At 40.0% G+C, this 20,804-nt stretch overlaps 1 protein-coding gene across 8 annotated transcripts in view; it reads right to left on the bottom strand.

The window, feature by feature from the left end:
- The window catches only part of DYM (dymeclin), a 212,298-nt gene that overhangs the window by 175,489 nt on the left and 16,005 nt on the right, over window positions 1–20,804 (bottom strand). For 4 of the 8 annotated variants that reach the window (XM_074532155.1, XM_074532156.1, XM_074532159.1 and 1 more), the window contains exons 3-7: window positions 15,293–15,345; window positions 14,528–14,621; window positions 13,137–13,273; window positions 6,617–6,689; window positions 6,279–6,371 (exon numbers count right to left, since the gene is read on the bottom strand). In XM_074532155.1, coding sequence (XP_074388256.1) covers window positions 6,279–6,371; window positions 6,617–6,689; window positions 13,137–13,273; window positions 14,528–14,621; window positions 15,293–15,345 — 450 coding nt within the window. The remainder of the gene's footprint in view (window positions 1–6,278; window positions 6,372–6,616; window positions 6,690–13,136; window positions 13,274–14,527; window positions 14,622–15,292; window positions 15,346–20,804) is intronic. The other 4 variants (XM_074532157.1, XM_074532158.1, XM_074532161.1 and 1 more) reach the window with 1 other exon arrangement.

Genomic DNA, 20,804 nt, shown 5'->3' with positions numbered 1-20,804 from the left:
TCAACTCCCACCCCCAGACCGAGCCCCCTCCCTGTTCAAATATTTTCCCGAACTTTCACCCAGCCAGAGCTGTCTACTCCGAGTATTAAAAGGTTAAAAGGTAACCCATTTTCTAATTTAGGAGAGTTGCCAAAAGGGCTGATTCATACAAAAAGTCTCAAATCATACAGGAACCAGGTTTCATTTCCCTGCTTCCTGAGGGCCCACCAGAAAGGTGAAAGAGGAGTCACCACAGAGAATAGGATCAGTTTTTAAAACTGAAAAGCAAGTACAATATCTGGCTATCAGCCTCAGGATACAAGTACAACAACTCAAAGAGAACATAATCTTTCCTCTTGGAAACACTCCTAATTTTACACTCACTGATGGCACATATACACTGTGGCAGCTGATAATGTTCTACAGTCATTACAGCTGATTCCAAACATTTGGGAGATGTCCCTGGGGGGCACTCAGCAAACGCAGACTGGAAGCAGAAAGAATCTCTTACATTTTGTACTGCATCTCCCCCATGCCAGGCATTCTAAACTGGGTCTTAGAAGAATAGGGTGAGAAAACAAAAAATCCCAGAATGGTTTGGGTGGGAAGGACCTTAAAAATCATCCCATCCCACCCCTGCCATGGGCAGGGACAGCTCCCACTGTCCCAGGCTGCTCCCAGCCCCATCCAGCCTGGCCTGGGACACTGCCAGGGATCCAGGGGCAGCCACAGCTGCTCTGGGCACCCTGGGCCAGGGCCTGCCCACCCTCCCAGCCAGCAATTCCTCATTCCCAATGGGCCAAAATCTGTCCCTGCCCTCTGGCCCTGGGAGCCATTGCCTGGCTGCTGTCCCTGCCTGCCTTGTCCCCAGGGGCTGTGCAGCTCTCCTGGAGCCCCTGCAGGCCCTGGCAGGGGCTCTCAGGTGTCCCTGGAGCTTCTCTGGTGCAGCTGAGCAGCCCCAGCTGTGCCAGGCTGGCTCCAGAGCAGAGGGGCTCCAGCCCTGGCAGCATCAACAGTACGGAAATACTCTGAAGTAATACCTAAAGGATTAACATTATTCTAGAGCCTTTTTTCACACACCTGTTTCTTAACCATCTGGGACTATGTGACTGTGTATATTGTCGCCTCACTGATAATTATTTCTTCCCTCTACAGATTAAAAATCCTAGAATAAATTTTGGACTTCTAAATGTTGCACAGAAGCTGTATTATTCTCCATTTAATTTTCATATCACCATGTCTTGTTGCAAATATCCACTAACTATAAGACATTACTTTTCAAACAACAGCTCCCAAGAGAGCAGCCCAAATTCCTACAGAAATGGACAGCTGCAGAGACTCTCAGGTGCAGCTTCCAGGCAAGAGGAGATGACCCAGGTGACCAAACAACTACATTAGACCATCAGAGAGTTCTACACAGAGCCAGACCATAGGAATCACATCAGTGATGCAGCCTAAGTGAAAGTGAACCTGCTCCACAGCCTCTCTCTGTCTTTGCTGTTGAGACCCAAATCCCTGCAAACAGAGGTTTTTCAACACTCACCATCTTTTGTGGAAAGAGGGCTGAAAACCATATATGAAAGCAGATTATTAGGAATATGATACACAGAATAATGTACAAAAAAACTCTACAGACCTCTGATACCGTGCTTTGAGGTGAGGAATTTCATTACAAATTAAAGCACACCTAGTGAACAGATAGAACAGGTCACAGAAAAATACTGATCTAAGTCTAAAATAAAAACTAAACTAGAACAGAGTAAGAATATGTGATATAGATAAAGGTTCTCCTACCACCCCAAGGTACAGCAGCAAATAAAACTCCCTTTGTATGAATCAGCTCCCTCCTAAACAGAGCACAATAGTCTAAAACTTAGAGGCTCTTCAAAGTGAAGAAACACAAATTTCTCTCAGTTTGGATATTTTCGCTACCTTCAACCTCAGTTTCAACAGATGGAAGTTTGTCTTTGATGATTAGACAAAGTTGCCAAAATTGCAAAAGTCACACGTTTTCCAAATAATGGAGCTACTGCAATCTTGATAAAAATTCCTTGAACAGTCTCCTTTTACAAAGAACTACTCTGACCTATTCTTTTGAAAGCAACAAAAATAATTAAAATATAGCGCTCCTAGCTAGAACAGAAAATATTTCTTAATCTCTTTGCTACTCTCAACTGGCAAAAAAGCCTAAACATCTAATCATCTGTACATGGCACTTTTCCTACACTGCAGTTACTTTGTAGAGCTTTCTAATCAATTATACTGCCTTTCTTCCTCCTACATTTGACTTTTAAGCTCCCATAAAATGCAGAGAGCATCCCTAAATGAGTCAAAACTTTGTCAACATTTACATTTTGTCAACATTGTCAACATTTAAATTTTGTCAACATTGTCAACATTTCCAAACAACTAAGACTGCACCCTAAAACAACCCTAACTAGAGAAAATAAGGGAATGTAATAGAAATATCAGCTAACTTGTACTGGCACCACAGGGTGCTACTTAGGAGTGATGTAACTAGATCACAGTATTTCATTTTTCCTCCACATGCATTTATAGTTTTTAATGAAGTGAAAATGCACTGATAACAACCAGATGTTCAGTTATGGATACCAGCTCTTAACAAGCTGCTGAAAGAAGCCTTTATAATTTAAAGCTTTGGGATCTCCATCCTGCAACAAAATGTTAGCAATAGTTTCTACATAGCAGTCATACAATTAAATACTAACATTGTATCTTTTTGCCGACTCTGCAGTTCGAATCATTAGTGTACACTCTTGAGTGCTAACATTAGCAAAACCAAAATAAAAGCAGAGTATCCATAGCACACCCAAGGGAACCATAAATCAAACATCAACATATGGTAACATAAGGGTTATAAGGGACTGCATAAGTCTAATTGATGAAAACTGTATTTCCTATAAAATTAAACCTGAAACCTTTATGCCTGGCATTTTGTACAATGCAGCTCAGCCTGTTTTTCAGAAAGGTAATTCAAGATATTTTAAATAACTCTCAGACACAGCACCACAATGTTGCAGAGTCCCAGAGTCCCTACTGCAACCTATTTCTGCCTTAAAGCACATTTGCCTTTTCCAATACAAACTAACTTTGAGAAAGATTCTCTTAAATTCCCTGTAAAAAACTGAGACACTTCCAGAAATGCTCTGCCTCCCAGAAAAGGCTCTGCGGCCTTTCCTAACAAAAAAAAAAAAAAAAAAAAGTTATGCTTCATAATAAGAGGCAGAGATCTGATATTTATCTTCTTGCACATCCCACACCTTACTTATTAATTTTGAGAAATACAGTCCACCTGCATGCTGTAGGTTGTTTTGGTTGTTTTGTACACATAAATGAGCTTATTCCGCCAAGGCTGACAACCAGAGCAAGCTCAGAGGTGAGTGACATCTGCACATACCCAAGAAAAGACTGGAATCCTCCCGAATTCTGTGTCCCTGCCAAGCTCAAACTTCTTACATTTACAATCCCAGAATGGTTTGGGTCAGAAGGGACCTTAAAGCCCATCCAGTGCCACCCCTGCCATGGGCAGGGACAGCTCCCACTGTCCCAGGCTGCTCCCAGCCCCATCCAGCCTGGCCTGGGACACTGCCAGGGATCCAGGGGCAGCCACAGCTGCTCTGGGCACCCTGGGCCAGGGCCTGCCCACCCTCCCAGCCAGCAATTCCTCATTCCCAATGGGCCAAAATCTGTCCCTGCCCTCTGGCCCTGGGAGCCATTGCCTGGCTGCTGTCCCTGCCTGCCTTGTCCCCAGGGGCTGTGCAGCTCTCCTGGAGCCCCTGCAGGCCCTGGCAGGGGCTCTCAGGTGTCCCTGGAGCTTCTCTGGTGCAGCTGAGCAGCCCCAGCTGGGCCAGGCTGGCTCCAGAGCAGAGGGGCTCCAGCCCTGGCAGCAGCTCCGTGGCCTCCTCTGCACTGGCTGCAGCAGCTCCAGCTCCTTGTGCTGCTGGAGCCAGGGCTGGGGCAGCTCTGCAGGTGGGCTCTCACCTGAGCCCAGGGGCACAGGGGCAGGATCCCCCTGCCCTGCTGCCTATGCTGGGGATCTGCCCAGGGCACAGGAGCTTTCTGGGGCATTTCCAGCCTTTCACAACTTCTGGGGTATAACCAGGATATACCAAAATCCGTCTCCTCAGGGCTGCTCTCCAACCAGTCTGGAACAACTATGTACCTGTGTGTGCAAACCTGTGTGCAAAATACCACACACAGGTATTCCAAGCACCTGAATCGACATTCAGAACAAGTTCAAAAGGAAGGAGTGCAAAACAGCTGCACAGGTACCTCTGTTCCTGCATTCTGAACACGGAAATGGCATTCCATGCTTTAAAAATATTGTTACAGCTTCAGTGAAGGAGAAAAATACAAGCTTTAACTGGGGTGCAGGCAAGCAATCTATTCAGACAGCAGATGCCAGTTAGTATCCACCCCTTCACCAAACTGCATCTGCAGAACCCAAGGGACACACTAATTGTTCAAATCCCCTGTTTAAGGCTATTGAATGCTCTTAACAAAATCTTTGCTGTTCTGAAAGATACTTTGAAGACCAGCTCAGCATGGATATTTTAATGGTCTGTCACCAAAAAAATTAATCTTTGATAGTATCTTTACAGACAGACATTCTGTTACGGTGCCATTGCAAGCTGCCAAAACTGCCTGTTCTCTCACAGGTGATCCTAAGTTCCGACACAGAGATCATTACAAGTTTGAATATTTCATCTATTCCACTCAATCTATTCCTTCCCCAAATTCACATACTAGCCTGCAGCTCTCTTGATTCATTCCAGCTAAAGACAAAAATGGACTAGTCCCTTGGAACAGAACAGGGAAAGAATCTCTAGTCATAACTGACCAGGAAGAGAGTGGGAAGCAAGAAGTACAATCTCTATGAAAGCAATCCTGATCACTCTCTTGAAAAAAATTAATACTAAAGTAATACCTTTTAACACCTTTTTGAAGAACATAGCTGGACTGTGTATTAGAGAACACAAGTTCTCCAGTATGTCCTTCCCCCTACCTATTTCCCTTCCAATGTATGGGAACAAAATTCTTAGTTAAGGCATTATCACACTGTTAAACATATTCTAGTGATAAACAAGACAGTAATACACATTTTTGTAAGTGTTAGTATTTATTAGCAATCAGCAACACTGTGTTTCAGGAGAAGGTTAGCTAAAAAAAAACTTATTTCACCAAAAGAAACCCAACTAACCACAAAACAAAAATCTTCTGCATCTACCTCTTATGAAATGCAGGTTTTTGATATAGCTGAATATTAAATTATGGACAGGCTTTATAATTTTCTTTTTAAACAAGCCATTTTAGCATTGGATTTTACAGTAATCTAAGTGCTTCCATCAGCTGCTTCCACTTGTGGCAACCAGATTCACACAGAGACAGAGCTGCTGAGAGCCTCAGTTGTGGAAGTGGGTGAGGAACTATCATGCTGGAAAGGCATTATGAAGGATACTGGACTACACACGGGTGCTTCCAAGAAAGAAAAATAAAACCCTGCAGGATTTATGAACTTGCCCGTATATCACAGTCCTCTCAGCCCTTTGTACTTCCTCTAGTCTGCTCCAAACAAAGCCTGGATGTGTTCCAGGAAGTCCTGACAAGCTCTGTGGAATGACACTTTGAATCACACCACTAATTCATTACACTCTACCTACACAAACCCCTTGCATTAACGTTGACAGAGCTGCATTTAATGACAGCAATGTCTCAAAAAACATTGCATCCTTGTCAGTTTTCCCAGCCAAAAGAACAATCCCAGCCACGAGATAGCAGAGCTCTATACTACACTGCAACAGACAATCTGAAATCCTCCAAAGCTGCCATGCTTCAGCTGGGGCGCTGCATTTTAGACACAGACTACAATGAAATTTAACACTAAAGACACTGCTCACTCTACGTTTAGTAAAGTTTATCATGGGGACAATAGTCAAAACTCATCAGAACACTTCCACAAAAGTGGAAGAACATTTTTTTTTTCCAAAGAACAAAGCATGCTCTCCTACATAAAACACTGAAGTATGTTTTACAACACATTTCCCAACAAGACATGGAATCAACATTTCTCAAATACAACAGATGCATGAAAAAAAAGCCATGTAAACAAATCTGGAGATCTACAGAAACATTCCACTTATTAATTTCTCTTGTCCCTTCTTTGGACATCAATTCACCAGAATTTTAGAAATCAGTATTAAATAGCACAGTATGATTTATTTTCAATTTAAACCCCCACAGAACTGCAGAAGAACTTTAGTTTTCACCTTACTGCATACCCCAGAGCTGAAGTGACACCTCCACTGTACCTTCCCCTGTACCATGAGCACAACCATTTCCACCAGTTACTGTCTGTGTGCTGACAGGGGTACCTGAAACAAATGGAATAACTTCTGTTGATGGTTTGAACTGGGTGTGAGACGTTCATCATGTACTTCTCCCAACAGAATATTCAGGGCTGGCACTGGCAGCAGCTTATCGTTATCTGTACTGCTCCATCACATGGAACATTCAAATACAACTATTTAAACATTATAAACCCGTTACTACAGGTTTCATAGTCTCTCAAATGCTCAGATTATAAAAGAAGACTAAGTTAAAAAAAAAGCCTACTTACAAGAGGGGAATTTCAACAATGAGCTGGATGAGGCAGCACAGCAGCTCCTCTATAAGGTCTTCGCACTCTGTTCCTAAAAAAGAAGCACAGCAAAGGATTTCTGGGTTTTCAAATACCAAAACAAAACCAAGATTCAAACACACAAATGCAGATTATCAATATCTTAAATTAAAGAACAACCACTACAAGTTCTAGCTGTTAAAGGAGACAGGATTCTTTTCCTGAAATAGAAAGCACTTGAGATAATTAACAGAGAAAATGGTGATGCCTTCCCTTTTTACATAAAAAAGTAACTAATAACAAATGCATAAATTAAACGAGATGTCAGTATGGTAGGAATGTGCTAATATTTAGCACAACAAGCCTTCCTTTACTACTTACAGAAGATCATATTAAACAGTGTAATTACTAACTGCTGAACTAATCACCGGTGACTTCTCACTGGTCCACAGATAAATGTCCTTTCAAAATCCCCTGCACTTCACATATTTTCCCACTCTGTTTTTTAAATCTAAGAGAAGGACAATCAGAGACAGTGTCATTTGACTACGATTCACTGAGCAACATCATAAAAGAATGTCAAAATAATGGAGTCCCTGACCGTGTCACTACTGCTCCAGAGTAACAGAGATACAATGTTTTCATGGATACACATTTATCCATGGAGGAAGTTTTACACATTTCAATGACAAGCTTGTGCATTTTAAGGGAACAGAAATTACTCTCTAGTCATATACAATGTGATAAAATGCATGCAGTGATGCAGAATTATCAAAAAACTTGCAACTATTCTAAGCAATAAAACTATTCATATTTTACATGAGTAATTTTTAAAAGCAACTGTAACAAAAGACTTTCAAGACTCATTAAAGAAAAACTTATTAAACCACTTGAAGTTATCATATAGTACTAAAAAACCCAGAAGATAAATCTGTTGGCTCATCAGGATTTTTCTGCTTTCAAAAATACAATTATGATGAGAAACCTATAACATCATAAAGAAGTGGAGGGTTTTATAGCGCTGAATGGCTGAAGAGTGGCCTAGCTGATCCCCTGCATTACAGCATTGCAGTACAATAATTACCCAAATGCCTGTTTATTTTGTATTTTCAAATAAATAACTCCTGCCATAAACACAGCTTTATAGCCAGGTTACAAAGGTGTTACTCTGCTTAACTCAAGTTTGTTCTTGAATACAGAACTCAATTTTAAGAAGCACACCAGGGGGAATATTCACTATAAAGCAAAATTATTTCTTTCCACAATCAGTTTATTAAAAACACATTAAAAATTGTCACCTAGTGAACTGCACATTCTAAAGGAAATCAGTTTTTTATCACGGAAACGTGGTTTCCTTTATATAGAATCCCCCACGAGTAACACAATGCAGCTCCTGTTAGTAAAACCAAGAACTGCTCAGATTATTTAACCTTGGACAGAAACCACAGCCAATAATGGAGCATAGATAATATATTCTAAAGTAACTTGAATGTGACACTTTCCTAAGGCTTTCTGGACCTAGAAAATGCTTATAAAGCAAGACTGTTACTAGTTCCCAACAGGTACCTAATTTTTCTCCCAACAGAAGAAAATGAGAAGAAAAAGGTTAAAAAAGTAAGGTGAAAGCATTTTTAAAACATAAATTTTTCTGCCACACTGTATGCACAACTTCTATGAACAGAGAATAAGGTTATTTGAATATGAAAGAAGGCTTTTCTCTCAAGACAATATTCAAAATAAAGGAAGAAAACACTGGGTTAGCACAGTCACATAGAATGAAAGATGTTATTTAAAAAAAAAAACAACAACTTAATTGCTGTAATCAATGTCATTCAGCTACAGTAATTAATGTATCCTTTTCCCAATGGGGGCGCACGCATTCTTGTTTAATTTTCATCTTGCCAAGACAATGAGGAGGATGCAAGCCAAATCTATAACGTGAGAGAGAGCTACAAACACGGAACACTCTGTGTTTTCATAAACAATGCCTCTTTCAATAGCAGGATAAAGACAATACACACAAGACTCATTCACATTAATAGATCACATACTTGGATCAAAGACCTGTAAAGCCTTGGGGAAAGTAAGTACAGGGTGAACCTGTCCAGATAAAATTAGAGCAGGGAGAAGAAATCACAGGTGTCTCTTCCAAACTGCACTGCACAAGTGACAGCAATTACACAGGTTTTAAAGTGTCCAGTCATGCTGAAGCATCATTTTTGCCATCAGCTATATTTAAGTCCTCAAACATGGATTATTTCATTTTGCAAGAAATTTTATGGATTTTGACTTTTTGGTGGGGTTTGTTTGTTTTGGATTTGGTAAATATATATATTTTTAATACATGCATATATATGTATACATATATATACATATATTAAACATATACATATATATACATATACATATATATATATACATATATATATAATATACATATATATACACACACACATATATATACACACATATTATGTATACATAGATACATACATATATTTATATACCTTTTTAACTTTTTTTTTAATAATGCTTTTTTTTTTGTTTGTTTGTTTTTACTTTTTCAAAGTCACCCACATTACAGATACCGGATTAGCACACACTACACAGGTTAAATGGCTTATGAAGATGAAAACAGAGATGCCAGGAGGCCCCAGTTCTAAAACCAGTTCAGCTCCATCTTCTCAAGAACCTAACTACTACATTGATAAGGCCTGATCTGGTGGATGCTGAATATCTTACCTGATCAGTAAGATATTCAGGCATAACAAGGTACATCCTCATCTTAAATGCTACTCGTTTTTCTGCCCTGTTGCTCATACAGAACCTGGACACAAGTAAGGAAATAAATAATTCCTTGCAAAACAGACTTAGAGGTTCCCCAGGTTTTGTGGTTTGGTCTTCAGTTCTAATTACTCCTAAAAACTTACAACTTCTGCTTGATAATAATGAGTACATAAATTGATCGCCTTTCCTCATTTCCTTGATGTGATAGCTGAACATGCATGAAATCATTTAAGGCTTGCAGTAAATGTCTTTTTATTTATTCCCTTCTCTGCGTCCTCATACTTGCTTTAATACATCACAAACAGCCCTTAGTAGCCTAATGTTTAAAAATTCCTCTATAGAAAATGAATAAAGCTTCCTACTACAGCTCAGGGAACAGGTTAAATGAATCAATAGTCTGATTTAAACTAAAATACTCAGCATGTGCTCTCTTGCACCTTTGAGTCACTACAGTTAAAGACTGCAGAAATTTAGGATATAGACATTGGAAAGATGAATGATTTGTGTTAGTGAGACTAACTCCAACTTCAGCTGAGCAGATGTTGATTCCAGTTTGGGATTTATTGACATCAGGACATTTTCAGCTGAATCTTGAAGTATATGGGTTTAGTCTCTCTGTGGATTTTCCTGCAATCAAAATTCTGAAATCTTCTCCAAAATTATAAGCAAATTTCAGTTACAGATGAAGAGGCAAAGGCTGCACCATCTGAAACTCCTCAAAAAGAACACATTTCTGTTACTGGTAGGCCTTCTTTTGAAGGAAATCAATAACACACTGTTAGCAGCAACTCAACTCAGGGCAATTTATTTGTTAAGCTAAAGTACACACATGCACTCAGCCTTCAAAAAAAATCCATTTTATGACACAAAGCAAGGTTGCACAGCTGTCTTCTGAGCATCAAGCACAGCGCAGCAGGAAAAAGTATGAACTGGACATTCAGAAAAAGTGAAAGCATATCAACTGCAAAATCTGAGATAAGGCAAATATGAAACTTGCTACCTGAACAATTGTGACTGTGTCATACATAGTCTATATTTCTGAGCAGTCAGTGACAGGACTCTCACAGATTATAATCATACACTTCTCCCTGACACACCAAATATCCCAGAGCAGGTGCTGATTGCAGTGTGAGCATCCTGACAGGCTGACACTGCAGCTGTGTTCTATAAGCTCCCAGGTGCTGCACTTAATTCAGAGAGCATGGCACCAGAAGATATTGTCCAGTCAGAAGGATAAAAATACGATGTTCATAGGGAAACAAACACCACTATATAGTGATTTCCAAAGGAGTTGTGAGATGATCCTGAAAGGAACAATAACGTTTTCTCAGAAGGCTAAGAGACTGAGCAAAGCATATGGATTTTCTACCACAGGGTAGAGAGGTTGTTTGTGTTGTTGGGTGATCGCACTGTTATTTTCAATGACTACTGATCAGGCAGTAAGCAAATACAGAAACTTCAAAATTCAGACATGGTATTAAAACTTCTTTTAATTTGGATATTCTATTTACATCCAACAGTTCATAGAACAATGTCTTTCGTAAGTCTTTGTTTTATCCTCACAATTGAAGAATTATAAATAATGCCAAGCTCTGGTAAATGAAAAAATAGTATGGATGACTAAGAACTTAATTTTTAAAAACCCTGTTCACCAAAGATAGTAAAATTTCCATAAAAGTGCTAGTAAATCTATGTAAAATTAGGAGCAATACAGGAATAATAATATTCTAACAATATATTAATAATTGTATAATAAAAATATATCACAATAACAGGAATATTCTATTTTCCAAAAAGTAGACATCAAAAAATTCAAGAAAGCTACACCTAATTACAAAAATACAAACACACCACTTCATTTTCTTCTGCTTACTTTTAACAGGCCCTAGCACAACTACAGTTTATTACAATTCCTTCATGATACTTCATCTTCCTATAGCTGAGCATAAGCCTTATTACCACCTTCTGTAGACATTTAAAAGTAAGATTTTTAGGACTCAAACCAAATGGCTATTTAACCTCAGCCTGTTATGAACCTCAACACCCTCAGGAAGTTCACAGGAACCATCTCCAATTGGAAACCCAAAGAGGAGCCAAGGAGCAGCTCATTTCCTGCCTCACCAGCAGACCACACACAATTACTTTCCTAATCAACAACATCCCATGAACAATCTGCTCAGAGGTAATTGCTAAGTACATTTGCCATCAATATGCACAGAATTACTGCTAATAAATGTCACTGTGAATTACAGTCAAGTGCTGCTAGACATGGTATAAGCATGGGTCTACCCTGGTGACAAGAATCACTTTCCATACAACACTGTGAGGAACTCCCAGTGCAAGGAATAAAGATCACAGGGGTTCCAGCTGACAAAAGTCTCAGCTTTTCCACTGATTTCACTGTGGCATGCTGCACACTGAAGCAAGAGGTGAGCCATTTCTTTAATCCAGGAATAAACCCATAGGCAGTCTGCAGGGATAGCTCATACACAAGCAGATACTCCTTTGCAGTGCATCAGCGAGCTGACTTCCCTCCTAGAGATCACTCATCACAGTTTAAATACATTAAACCATTTCAACATGCAGCACTTAATCCTTTGGCACCACAGTTCTGATTTCCCCAGAGCACTGGCAGGAGCCAAGGAGTTAAACAGATTTTAATGAACAGTTTTCACTGCTGGATGAGCAAGCAGTGACTCGGTGCTCTCAGCACGTGTCCTCCTTGCAGGAAATCCACAGTCAGACACTCTTGGTTCTCACACCATGCACTCACTCTGCTCCAGCATTCTGAGACTTTTTGGGCTTCATGCAACATGCAATTAAACACTGAACAGTGCTTGACCGGGACTTGGCAGTGCTGGGTTGACTTGATGATCTTAGCGGGCTTTTCCAGCCAAAATGATTCCATGATTTACCCCAAAGCAAGAGAAATCAAGGTTCCCATGGCGGCATTATCCATCATGCACTTCATGAGAGCATCTTGATACACGGCTACACCAAGATTTGTGGCAGACAGTGCGACTGATTTTGAATGTATTTCTATTATTCTTGTTCAAAGACAAGTTTCTTCCTTGAGCATCTCTCCTGCCATCTTCCATCTTGCATAATACACATGCCATTTCCTGGACATCAGCCAATCTTCGTAATTCTGCCTAAATTCTGTAAAAGCTATTGCCCCCAAATTAAATTTTAGCAGGTGCTCTCTCAAGGGGTCAATTCCAACCATAGGACTGTTACTTTCCTTCACTAGATCTCTAAAAATAGCATTAATTCCACTTTGTGGCTTCTGTTGGTTTATAAAAAATATGTGAAAAGATGCATTGAATTGCAACATCAATGTTCCAAGGTTCATTCATTGCCACCTTCACCTCAATTCCTCTGCAGAGGACCATTATCACCTTTCAAACTGTTTGAAAATCACTAAAGCTCAGGCTGATCTACAGCACCACATCTCAACAACTGCTCAAAAAAATCCAGATTAAGCTAAATCAAACTCTCTAGGACTTAATTTCTGGTTTTAAAGCAAAGTTTGGGATTCTGAGTCTAAAAAACATAAGATCATAGAGGTATCTAGACCTAAAGGACCTGAGGGAAAAGACCCTTAAGATCAAGTACAACCATTAATGTAACTCACTAGTCCAGCACTAAACCACGTCCCTGTGTGCCACATCTACAAACATCAGGACATTTAAGTTTTTCATGGGATATTTCACTTGCACTTGTGTGCACCCACCATATGAGCTTGGTCCTGCTTTCTCTTCATAAGTAAAATGAAGTTGCAGCTCCTCTTCTGACATTCGACTGATGAATACTTTCAGCAAACAGCAAATAATGAACAGTGCATTGTGAGCCTGCCAGATAAAGAGGTGGCTAGAAAAGAACAAACAAGAATCAGTAACACTCCACCAGCAAACATGCATCAAAAGCCACAAGAAAATAGTAGAGTAGACAAAGTTCAACAGTTGAAGCAAGGAAAAGTGTTTAAGCAGGGAGTCTGCAGTTGACATCACAGAAAATACAATGGGAATGTATTCAAAAGTAGTTTAGAAAATACAACCTTATCCCTAACTACATTTGTGCCATTAAAAACACCACAGTAGACAGAACTCTTTGAGGAACTCACCAAACAGATCAGCAAACTTCTAGAGGTCTCTAGAGCTGTGGACTCAAGGCACACAGACATTTGAAAACTTCCAGCAGGTTCAGACCTGAAAGCTTCCTGGCTCCCTGAACCTCAGCCCTCTTCCCGGGTGAACAGCTTCCAGGTGACAGTAGGCATTTATGGACTTCAGGAGCACCATACAGCACAATTTTCTTATGCAATACACACAAATATTTTCCAAGTTTTCTGAATGAAAGGAAAATACAGCTGCATAAAATTTTTTGAGCCCCAGTAAGCCCTGCTGGGGATCCCACGCAGCAGCACAGAGTCAATTATTGCCGAAAGCTGTACTTTCAAGGTATTTTAGGATTAAAACAGTAACAGCTATCTGGGCAGAAATAACTTGTTACTTTAGATGCAAGCAAAAAACTTGATGACAGTCATGGGAGCAAGGAGGAATTCCAGCCCCAGATCTGAAAAAATGGGACATTTCTCTGTGGGTGTGAGGGAACAACTACAGAAAGCCTCCTGCAAAAAAAACCCCACAGTGCTGCACAAGTAACCCATTGGGAGTTCTCTCCTACGGCTGAAAGGGGCCAACAAAACCAACAGCAGCTGCATGACATAACCTGAAAGCAGTATTTTGATACATATTTACATCTTCATAGATATAGATATTTAAAATATTTCCAAGATAGAATACTGGCTCATACATTAAGTTCAGCTTAGAAGTTCAGATAATTTTTAAAGATTTCTAAGGCAGTAGTACCCATACCTTACACCATTTATATAAAAATGTGTTCATCTAACATACAAATATGCATTTTTGCCTAGTAACCTACTTCCTATTACACTTAATTTCTGTGTTTAGAGAAGTACTATACACTTGTTCTGTTTCAAACAGCAGTTTAAGAGAATTCTAAGGTTTGGTCTGTGAGCAGTGTAGAAAAATTCAAGTGCTAGCAACAAAAGGAACACCTAAAAAATTAAATGGCACACACAGCTTTTTTCTGAGAACTTACTTCTGACATTCTGCTGAAATTTTTAACTCTTTGGTTCTAGAAAGGAAAACTTTAATCAACGATCCAAGGTTTCCTGTTCGAGGATTCTTCTCAACTAGATGAGAAAAAAAAAGATACAATTACAAAGTATGCATAAGCTGACACTATCTAGTTCAAATGACATTTAGAAAAAAAAGCAAATTTCAATGTCTCAAATATTTCTAAATAAAGCACAGTATGTCTTGGTTTTCTGTACAGGCATTCCTCTTTCAAGATTCTCTAGTACATGGTTTATTAGTCCAAAATTGTTCTCTAAATACCATTAATCCTAGATTTAAAACATCCCAAACATGGGATACTCATACTCAAACTGTTTCTTTCCCATACTTGTCTGCAGCACAACAGCCTCCCATCAGAAAACTGGGCAGGTCTTCACAACCACCTTCCACCTTCTCGCAACACCACTGATCACATTTATATCACCCTTCCTCCCACCCTCTAATTCCTTCCCCTTACTGATCAGCTTAAAGGGCAAAGGGAAAAAGACATAGTAGAGATGAAAATATTTGTTTTAAATCTTGCAGTCATACCAAATTCTGTAAAAGAGTTAACAATGGAGGTAAAGGTTTGGGGTACACATAAACACACTCTTTACACTGCTTTAATTTTAGTTGGGCAATATATACAAATAGAATGATAAAGGCATGAATGTGGGATCAGAACAGGGATGCCGTTTCCCAATTTTTCTGGTAAAGTATATGGAAAAAAGATGATATAATGTCTCACCTAAAGACTTGCAGACTGAGATCGTGGCTTCTTCCAAGAGCTTTAAATCAGCACTACGCAAGAGGAAAAGAAAACAAACCTGGTTACACAAGCAATTGGGTTCCTGTACTAGAAGTGAAAATTCAGTACAAAACAGTAATAAAATCTTTCTATGAAGCACTTAATTTTAGCCATCCATTAGCTTGTTGAGGTCAGTTTGTCCAACCTCCCTGCTCAAGCAGGATCTCATAAAGCCAGCACACCCTGACTGTGTCCAGGTGTCTTTTGAGTATCCTCACAAGCTCTCTGAGCAACTCATTCCAATGCTCTGTCATCCTAACATCAGGCAATGCAATACTCTTTTGAAGCACAGCAACTATAAAAAAGGAAATGTTCAAAAGTGAAATGTCTATCAGAGTGAAATTATGTCAGTGTTTTCTCCCATGGAACAACGGACAGGATGAGAGAAGCTGTGTGAAGGGAGATTTAGGTTGGATATTGGGAAAAATCCCTCCATGGAAAGGGCTGTCCAGCCCTGGCATAGCAGCCCAGGGCAGTGGTGGAATCCCTGTTTCTGGAGGGGTTTAAAAGCTGTGCAGTTGTGGCACCTGGGAACAGGGGTCAGTGGTGGCCTTGGCAGTGCTGGGGAATGGTTGGACTCCATGGTCTCCGTGGGCTTTTCCAACCTAAACAATTCTGTGATTCCATGTGCATTTTATTACTGCTAGTTTTGCAGTTTCAGGGCTGCCGTACTCAGTTTGGTGTTACCGAAAATACAAATAGAACAGCAGCCTACAGAAAGAACTTGAACTTTTTTACAAGAAATTTCGCAAAATGACGCACTTCTAAAAACACGAATAAAAGAAACCTCAATTTGACATTTAATCTCAAGCTAACCAGCTCTTTCCTTTTAACCAATGTTATTATATTAGCACAACAATCACATCAGATGCAGCAAATTGTTCCTAACTTCATTAATTGCCTCGTGATACGCCACAGAAAAACATTATCTGAAAAGAACAATAAAGCACTAAAGCAAAACCTGACAGCAACCACTGAAACCACACCAGCTGCATCAAACACATACTTCTGACCTATGAGTGCAGGGCAACTGATCTTCAAAAACATCCTTAACAGACGGGAAAACAAGACAAATCATCAGACACTGTGTTCAATGCCACACTGAGCAATATGAATATTAATAACTAAAGGGCACCCTGTTCCACCATTCTCATAATTACAATTTTTTCCTTCTATCTTGTCTGAATCCACCCTCTTCTAGTTTAAAACAATCACCTCTTGTCGTATCATGAACCGCTCATATTATGAACATGTGAACATATCATATCTACTGCTTAAGGTTTTGGAAGAGATGGTAGAGCCTCTATACAGACTGAACATCCAGCCTGACCTTCAAGGACTTCTGAAGTTCAAAAAATTAAAGGATGGTCAATAAATTTAGTCCAACACTTGCAATCATAACACAATCCTTTTTAAATTTACGTGGTAACCCAGTTTACAGCACTGTTGCATCAACCTGAGATTATCAGTGGTGCTGTGTGGGAAGCTGCTTAACAAGCTCAGTGCTGAAAACCCTGTGGAGCCACGCTCTTGGAAGCCGTGGAGTCTGAGCTGTTCCCCAGCTCATGAGGACTAGAAGATACTGTAAAAAGAGCAGTCAAAAAAATTATTTCAAAACTCTTCAACAGGAAATTATTCAGGATAGAGACATCAAATTAGGTTTTAAGATGCCTGCAAATTTTATTGTATATCAGACTAATTTACTGTGCAGTGAGCTGACAGCTGAGACAGCTCTTCACCTACAGCTGAATATCCTAAGACAACTTTAAATTACAGAGATTGGCTTGTCCTGATATCAATTACCAGCATTCATTCTTCTCTTACAAACTGCTTTGAAACACAAGATTCAGAAAGAACAAACTTACACTTTGATATATACTTTAAAAATATTAGGCTTGGTCTCAAAGGTGGTCTCTTGTTCCAGCACTACAAATATGCAGAGTAATTAAAAACAAATGGTATTGAGCAAGAACCACCAGCACACCACCAGCAACTACGGATAACACAGTTTTCTAGGTCTATGTGACCTTACACTTTTAAAAAAAACAAAAACTTCTAAATTTGCCCAGCTGGCTGCTTGTCATCAGGATTTATTCCTTCCCAAGACCTGGCAGGCAGCAAGGGTGAATATTACAATGGACAACAACTCAGTAGAAAATTTTAGGTACTGAAAAATCATAATGTAACACAACATGACTCCTCCCACTATCCAAAGATCCTGGGGACACAGTCAGAGTGGCAATTTAAACCCTAAATGGATTTAAACCCTAAATGCAGACATTCAGCTTTTGAATTATGGTTCATTTTCTCCCTAATTTCTAAGGTTAGGTTTCAAAGTACAGCATTCTTACAGATTTTTTTTTCCTTCTCTTTTGAGTTATTAAAACCCACACAGAGTCCTCAAAAAATTCCACAGAGTTGTTTAGTTCCTACAAGTTGCCAGGATCAAAACCAGTGGCAAAGCATGCAAGGCTTTCAGATCTTCAGCAAAGCTTTTAACACTACGGTAATTCTTTTTCATACTAAAATGAAGTTTAACGCTTAAAAATTAACTACAGCCCACTGCCTCTTATTCATACAACAAGAACACAAAAGTGAATTTTGCCACACTCAAGATGAGGCAACAACTACTGTAAAATTTCAGTTCACTCAAATGAAATGGGAATTTCTGCTGTAATTCCCCCCACCTAGTGAGGAGGAATTACAGCAGAAATACCACCCCAACAGACAGACACCACTGAAATGCATCCCCAGGGATGGACTCATGGAGACAGTATCATGGAAGGGTACAAAAAACAGCAGCTCATTCCTAAGTACCATGGGCCAAACTTAGCAGTGACTTTCTTTCCTTTGATCGGGCAGGAAAGAGAAGTGAGAGACACGGAAAAAAGCGGCCTGGGTATTTTCTTGTGCAGTGAAGAGACAGAAGGTAAATTACATTAAGATTTGGACACAAGACGCCAGAGCCAAGATTCACAAGGTGGCACAAAAGAAACAGTACAACCAAGTGTGGTACCAATTTTTCTCTACAGTCCCCCTGGAAATAACATCTGGTTAATGAATGAATGTAAAAATGGAAACTCAACACTGAAACATCTGTCCTTTCATTATGCCACAGAGAACACTGTTAATAAGCACTTGAATTGTATTTCAGTCCTAACAAGAGCAAGGACTGATAAAGAGAAGCTTCACTGCACTGATTACATAAAAGTTCCAATTCTCTCTGAATTGAAACTCTCACCTGAATAAGAACTCTCACCTGAGGAATATGGACTGCCCTGTTGTCAAATACATGTCTGGAGCACAAGTCTGATGAGAAGCAGCTGAGGGAGCTGGGAAGGGGCTGAGCCTGGAGCAAAGGAGGCTCAGGGGGCCCTTGTGGCTCTGCACAGCTCCTGACAGGAGGGGACAGCCGGGGGGAACAGGGACAGGAGCAGAGGGAACGACCTCAGGCTGGGCATGGGGAAGTTCAGTTTGGATATTGAGGAAAATTTCTTCATGGAAAGGACTGTCCAGCCCTGGCACAGCTGCCCTGGGCAGTGATGGAGTTGCCATCATGGAGGAATTTAAAAGCCGTGTGGATGTAGCACTTGGTAACATGGGTTAGAACACATAAAAGTAAGGACAGATTTGTTAAGGATGGAGTGTAAAACATTCCCTGCTCTATGAGAAACGTTTGATATATTCACAATGTGAAACAGATTATCTATTGCTAGTAACAAACAGGCAGTGAGTATGAAAAGTCAACTCTGCCTGCTGCTTGATGGCTCTGCTGAGCATCAGCAGGAGAAACCCAGGCATTCCAGTAACATCCAGGCAGCTCTGCCCCGAACAAGACACTCTATGGAAACTCGTCACCTGCACAGGGAACAAACTCTGAGGAAGGCAGGGCCCTTGCACAGGGTGCCCAGAGCAGCTGTGGCTGCCCCATCCCTGCAAGCGTCCAAGGCCAGGCTGCACAAGGCCTGGAGCAACCTGGGGCAGTGCAAGGTGTCCCTGCCCATGGCAGGGGTGTGGAATGGGATGATTTTTAAGATCCCTTCCAACTCAAACTGTTCTGGGCTTCTGTGACACCAGCTTCAAGCCACGGGCCTTTAACAGCAGGATCACAGTGACCCAGGTGAGTTTGCACAACCTGCACTGAACCACCTCGCTTCCACAGAGCAGTACATATTTACATATTCACCAGTTCCACGGTTTTCCAAGAAATGAACAAAAGGTACCACCTGATGTGGGGATTCAAACAGGCTGTGAACATAGGGGGTAAACAGAATAGATTCAAATCAGAATATTCTTAACTATCCAGACTTTACTGGCTCGCTTGGATACAAGCAAATTTGTGAGGTGCACGGTTGCTTCCCACACACTTTAGGAAAAAATTCCAGGCTTCACAGGAATTCCTCCCTCATGCTGTGATCTGATGGCCAGCACTTTCAAAGTACTTAATAAAAGAAAAAAAAAATCTTTTATTTTATTTGCTTTTCTTTTATGTAGAGGCTAAGCCCACAGACTTCAGCAAAACTAAAATTAATACCAGTGAAATTTGCTTCCTTGACAGCACAGCCATGTTTAAAGAAAATTGGTTTGTCTTTGTTCATTTTAAAGGTATCCAAACAGGAGAGGTTTTACAGTGGCAGTGATTATTTTCTGTAACATATTAACACTATGTCATAAGAATATTTTGCACACCAATTGTCACTAAAACCTGCTCCAGATGCAGGCAGCATCTGTGTGATCGCAGCTATCACACATCAGTGGTGAAAGTAAAGAGTAATCAAGGATAATCATTATTTCTTTGGGATTTAATCACTTTGTGTTTGCAGTCACTCATCACAGTGCAGAGTTTCTTCATCAGGAAGTTAGTTTTCTGTAAGAAAACCTCTTTTCAATAGAAATGGGAAAGAATGGCAAATTGAGCAGTCTATTAACCAATAAAATTTCATTGTTTTCAAAGACTGTGGATTTTTATTTCTGGCTTCTTACAACCAAAAAGCAGTATCCTGCAGTTAGCAGGATGTTTTTGTAAAAAATGAAAAGGAAGGGAAAAAAGAAAAAAAAAAAAAAAAGTGGCATAATAAATAGGATTATTTTTCAATGGTTGAATTCAGCTGCCTTACTTTAAATTTACTAACAATCAGTCTTCAGCAAAACCATAATTATTAAGACAGTGAAGGTTGTTTCCTGGCAGCAGCCAGCTTTGAAGAATGTGGTTTTATCCGCTTTTCTTTTAACAGCACCACAACAGAAGATGTTTCAAAGTTGCAGTGGCTTCTCTTATAGTATCTCCTCATAGCAAGAGAAAGCATTCTGCCTAAAAGCTGAAATTATAAACATATTCACATCATATCACCTGCCCTTAGCATGGTAAGAAAAAGACCCAAACCAAAGCAGACAAGTACCCCTATAAAAAAAAGAGGGGGAAAAAACAAAACAAGCAGCTTTCCTGACAGTT

This window comes from Zonotrichia albicollis, chromosome Z (genome assembly GCF_047830755.1).
Source record: "Zonotrichia albicollis isolate bZonAlb1 chromosome Z, bZonAlb1.hap1, whole genome shotgun sequence".
NCBI classification, from domain to species: domain Eukaryota; kingdom Metazoa; phylum Chordata; class Aves; order Passeriformes; family Passerellidae; genus Zonotrichia; species Zonotrichia albicollis.
This window is presented reverse-complemented; position numbering and strand designations above follow the sequence as displayed.